The sequence below is a fragment of the Austrofundulus limnaeus genome, unplaced genomic scaffold (genome assembly GCF_001266775.1).
Source record: "Austrofundulus limnaeus strain Quisiro unplaced genomic scaffold, Austrofundulus_limnaeus-1.0 Scaffold276, whole genome shotgun sequence".
In the NCBI taxonomy this organism is placed as follows: Eukaryota; Metazoa; Chordata; class Actinopteri; order Cyprinodontiformes; family Rivulidae; genus Austrofundulus; species Austrofundulus limnaeus.
The window spans coordinates 532,887-537,818 of record NW_013952678.1 but is presented as its reverse complement, the minus strand read 5'-3'; the positions used below and the strand labels follow the sequence as shown (position 1 = coordinate 537,818).

Below are 4,932 nucleotides of genomic sequence, written 5' to 3'. Positions count from 1 at the left end.
CATTTAACTCGCAACTACTTTAAATGTTAATTTCCATGAGATAACACAAACACCACAACCGTAAAGTACGATTTATACATTTTAACTACAGCCAAACATAGTTAAATAATATTATTTCTTGTATAAAGTAAATACTTTAGTTTCAGAGCACAGATTTGAGGTCCGTGAACGCATCACTCGTGTTTTCTTGATGTTATGGAAACGCACGCAGATTGTCCTAAATTTGTCCGCCACTCTGACGCATTTATACTCCAMTTTAAGTGAATGTGAAACGATGAAGAGTTTATCACATGCGGGCAGATACAGAAAATGGTTTTACTGTTTCAYTAAGCCACCTGGTGAGTGTTAGTAAATACAGAATGGGACGGTAAAGCTCGAGAATACTCACCGAACAGGCCGCCTATCTGATCATCTTCCTGCTGCTAATGTTTCACTTTCGATCATTCTAAGAAGGCAGGAAGCGGAGAAAACAGGTAGAGAGAGGAACAGAGGCAGCTGGACCCGGACTGAGACGAGAAACTTTAACAAAAACTCTTACAATTCTCATAAACCCTCTTTCAGAGCGGGAGTCCTTTCAACTGGTGCGTTCTACTTCCGGTTAGAAGAGGAAGTTCAAAAATAAAAACTACAAACTGCGTCTTTAAGGTGAGAAACATTTAATTTGAATGTTATTAGAAATCACSCTTTCTGTTTCTGGTTTAAACAGTTCAATATGAGTGAAATGTTTTGTTTTGTGCAATTAGCAGTATAAATTAGTCTAAATATGAGTGCATTTTAAAACTTTCAACACTGYTTTGAACATAATTTTGTTATTTTCCTTAATCAGGGGTTATTACATAAATATAAGCTTAATTATTAATGAACAGAAATGCTTACTGGAATCTTGTCAGCTTGTATTGACTGGAATTTCCCTGAGTGAGTCAGTTTTATTGTTTCTGAAAATGCTTTTGCCTTTATGTTTATTGTGTGTGTTTGACCTTGTCTCAGATCAGTTTTAGATCTATTACCAATTAAGACAAAACTATACAACATTTGTAGGAAATGAGCTTAAGGTGAATTAAGCTTTTCCCACATCTCTCATACACAAGGTTATGAGGAAACTTTTRCCRAGGTATTTCTCATTACTTGTTAATATCTTGACTGTGCGAAGTGAAAAGTGACACAATAAGTGAACGTTCAGACGAGTTCAAGTTGATTCATAAAAGACTATGCAATCATTTATTTACACAAATTGAACAGATCATAAGTTACACTTGATTGTGGTTATTCCTATAACAGCGTCAAGAGTTAAATGAGATAAAACACGCGTTCGAATTTCAATTCACATTAACTCAGATTACTTATATAGAACAGTAAAACGTCAGTTCTGATGTTAACAACCAAACAATTTTACTGGCACTTTAGCTTAAATTTTGGCAAATAAAAGAAATAAGAAAGGAGGAAAGTAAGATTAGTATGTTACTACTACTTTTACTTTTATCAAAGTGTGGGTCAACCGGAACTGCACGTCTTTTCTAAGCTCAGGTTCCACATGACACGTCACTCCGAACACATCAGTTTTTACCTGGTGATGACTTCTTAAGGCACCCTCGGGGTAGGAGCTGGCTCACCTCCACAGTGTGATTAACCACCACCTCAGCAGTGATGTTTACTTTGAAAATATGTAGAGCTAATCTGTACTGACAAACTGCAGAAATATTGTCTTCACTAAAGCACTCTGTCTCACAGTGTAATGAAAGCTGTTTTTGTTATTTTGTGATGTTATTGGTTGTGTATTTCTGTTCTCTAGCGATGACCTGCACACACTGTTTTTGTATAAACGACAAGTCTTAGCTCCATAGTTGTTGTCGTACTTTAAAACATAATTCCACCTTTTTTAAGCTCAAAAAACTTTATACATGTTAAAGCAGAAGTTATTCTTGCTTCTGTGTGTTTTTTAATGTTATAATTGAAATTATGCACTAAAATTCACAAGGCTTGTTAATAACATCAGTTCAATTCTTTTTCCAGTGGTTCCTCCTGCACAAGTGGTMTTGACAGGGCCCTTGCGACAATGTTAGTGGAAACACTAAATGACTTTTATTTACCTAATGACATGGTAAATTTAATCATTTGTTCTTTCCCCAACATGACCTGAAATTTTCAGGAAAATTTGTTTGTAACTACTTGAGTAATCTTAACTGACAAGCAAATCAATGCTAACGAAAACATTACTACTCCTTGTACTATTAATATTACTACTACTACTACTAATACCACTGACACATTGGCCTCACTTGACTGCAGTAGATACTGAGCAGAAGAACCTCTTCTTTAGATTTATTTTGAAGACTACTACTACTACTAATACCACTGACACATTGGCCTCACTTGACTGCAGTAGATACTGAGCAGAAGAACCTCTTCTTTAGATTTATTTTGAAGATTGGATTTTAGATTTTGTTTATCTGCTTTACATAGTTTTTATCCAGTTTATTTGTATTTAGTGCTACATAAAACATAAATTTTTAGGAAATCACCTTCTTGTACAGGTATTCATTTGTGTAAAACTCTTGTCTCTGTAGGGTTGATTTGTTTGTTGTTTTGTTTTTTTAGACTGATAAATGAAAGCAGCTTTTTTCCCCTCAGAATCAGAATGAGCATCCAGGAGCAGGAAGCAGCGGAGAAGAAATACGACCCACTTGACACAACATTGAAGTTTGTCGACAGAGGAGATGACTTGGATCCAGTTTGTAAGATTTGTTTCTTGTTTGACTGATTTTGGACAAAAAAGATGCAAATCAGAAAAGTTGGATTTTATTTTGACACAAATTACAAAACAAAACACAATAGTTGTTTTAATAGTCTTATAATTTCTTATTTTTCTGTCACCTAAATCAGGGGTTCTCAAACCTTTTGGGTCTTGGGACCACTTACAAGGGTGAAAATTTTCCAGGGACCCCCTCATAAACCCCATGCTGTTTTAAAAGATAATTTATTGCCATTTCAACCCCTAAATGCCATGAAAATATATTTTTTATTAAGTTCATTATGTTTGTTTTATTAGTTCCTTGTTTTCCATGCATTTTTAAAAATAAAAACCAAATTAACAATTTAGTGAAATTTTTAAGGATCCCCAAGATGCCTCTTGCAACCCCATTCTGACAACCTAAAAGAATCACAAGTTTTCACWGCCTAAATGAGTGTTTGCCCCCGACAGCCTCTGAATTTTCCTCTCTGCGAGCTGAAATGTCCTGTGGACACGCTGTCACTCCAGAGTCTCTGACCCTGTGGTGTCGCAGCCAGCTGGACGAGGTACCTCAACCCTTCAAAGATCGTTTAATCAGAGTTATTTAATCATTTCTCTTCCTGTTGAGGCAAATAKATTCTTCTGTTTGTTTGATTTTGAAGGGGAATTATCAGTTCAGATGTCCTGCATTGGTGGACGGCTTCAAACTGTGCAACAAGTTGTGGTCGTACCAGGAGGTGCGCAGACTGGCAGACCTAGATGTGGATGAAATGCAGTATTTTGAGGAGACGATGGCTCGTTTGGCCGTAGCAGAGTACTGTGAGGTTCAGCCGGTGAGTGGTCCAGTGGCTGACTTTGTTTTTTTAATTAAACCACATCAAGTGGAGCTAAATATTACTTTAAATAATTGCATCCCTTGTTTTACGTGTCAGTGCCCAAAGTGCAAAACGAGCGTGGCGAGGGAGAATATGTGCAACCTGTGTGTCCAGTGTGTCATTTGCACGGCAGACCAGAAGAAGCCCTACCAGTTCTGCTGGCAGTGCCAAAAGCCGTGGAAGAACCCGGGCGCTCGGTCCGACTGCTGCGGCAACCGCGGCTGCGTCAACAGGGACCTGCAGATCCTGCAGACGTGCAAAAACATCAGTCTGCCCGAAGTGGAGGGCGTCAGCAGCTGCCCCTCGGTGCGAGCCTGTCCCGTGTGCGGCATGAAGGTGGAACACAACCAGACGTACTGCAAAAACGTCACGTGTCCACACTGCAAGCTGGAGTTCTGCTTCGTGTGCCTGAACCCAAAGTCTGTGTGTTGTAAAACCAGCTCGCCGTATAGAATCTGTCCCAGCGGCGTGGCTCCGAGGCAGACGGCTATTCCTGTGTGGAAGAAAAAATGAGTGACGACAAAGCGGTTTTTGGGTTTGAGGAGCAGTTTCACCAGAAATWTGTTGAGGATTCCTAAAATTTGGACAATAAGTTCGTGTATCTCAGCTTTAAGAACGTTTAAAGTCCTTTTTATTTAGCTGCTGTTTTATTTTCTTGTATGGATCATCAGTTTTGGAACATGCACATGTAAAGTTTACACGCTGAAATGTAATCTTTAAGTCTGGATTATTACTGATGTCAAACAGAATAACAGGCCTGATCATGATTACTGTAGTTCGTTCATCTAGAAGTAAGACCATGTTTATTGACAAATGTAAGAAATAAATCTTTCAGTGGACCAGATCTTCACCCGTGTAGGGTTTCTAAGTGAATCGTAAAACTTTGACTTCAATCATCTTAAGTTTTATGGAGTTGGAGAAGGCACAGGTTTCCTGCAGGGGCAGAGCCAGGGGACTGGGATTTTGCATTTAGATTTATTTGTTATAAATATTGTTCTCTGATACTACTGTACTATATACATTTTAGATGTATAAGATTAAAAATGGCTGAATTATAGCCCTTTGTAAAATTAGCATTAGCATTATTGGCAGAATGGGATTAGCATATGATCATTCTTAGCTACTCCACAATAAAATTAATCCCAATTAGTCAAAAAAGTGGCTGAATTACAGTCTTTTAAAGTTAGCTCTGGTGGCTATCTTGTATTATTGATTAGTATTAAAAAAGATTGTTTTACAGCACTTCCACTAAAATCTTCAACTTAGCAGCTGACTAAAAATAGCTGAAAAATAAGTTTTGAGTAGCATTCAGTATGCTTTATATATATA

The 4,932-nt window shown here is 37.7% G+C and overlaps 2 protein-coding genes across 4 annotated transcripts in view; one reads left to right on the top strand and one right to left on the bottom strand.

Moving 5' to 3' along the window:
* The window catches only part of LOC106526436 (ubiquitin carboxyl-terminal hydrolase 64E), an 8,208-nt gene extending 7,653 nt beyond the window's left edge, over positions 1-555 (bottom strand). For both annotated transcript variants that reach the window (XM_014021048.1, XM_014021049.1), the window contains exon 1: positions 389-555. The gene's annotated coding sequence lies outside the window, so the exon portion shown is untranslated. The remainder of the gene's footprint in view (positions 1-388) is intronic.
* LOC106526437 (E3 ubiquitin-protein ligase RNF19B) lies at positions 38-4,445 on the top strand. Of its 2 annotated transcripts, none has more exons than XM_014021051.1 (6): positions 38-338; positions 562-645; positions 2,629-2,732; positions 3,200-3,294; positions 3,391-3,561; positions 3,661-4,445. In XM_014021051.1, exons 3-6 carry the CDS (start codon positions 2,636-2,638, stop codon positions 4,114-4,116), a joined length of 819 nt encoding a protein of 272 aa, XP_013876505.1. In that variant the 5' UTR covers positions 38-338; positions 562-645; positions 2,629-2,635; the 3' UTR covers positions 4,117-4,445. The 2 variants fall into 2 exon arrangements, with proteins under 2 accessions (XP_013876505.1, XP_013876504.1); XM_014021050.1 differs by lacking the exon at positions 38-338 and adding an exon at positions 383-473.
* Positions 4,446-4,932: the final 487 nt, after the last annotated feature.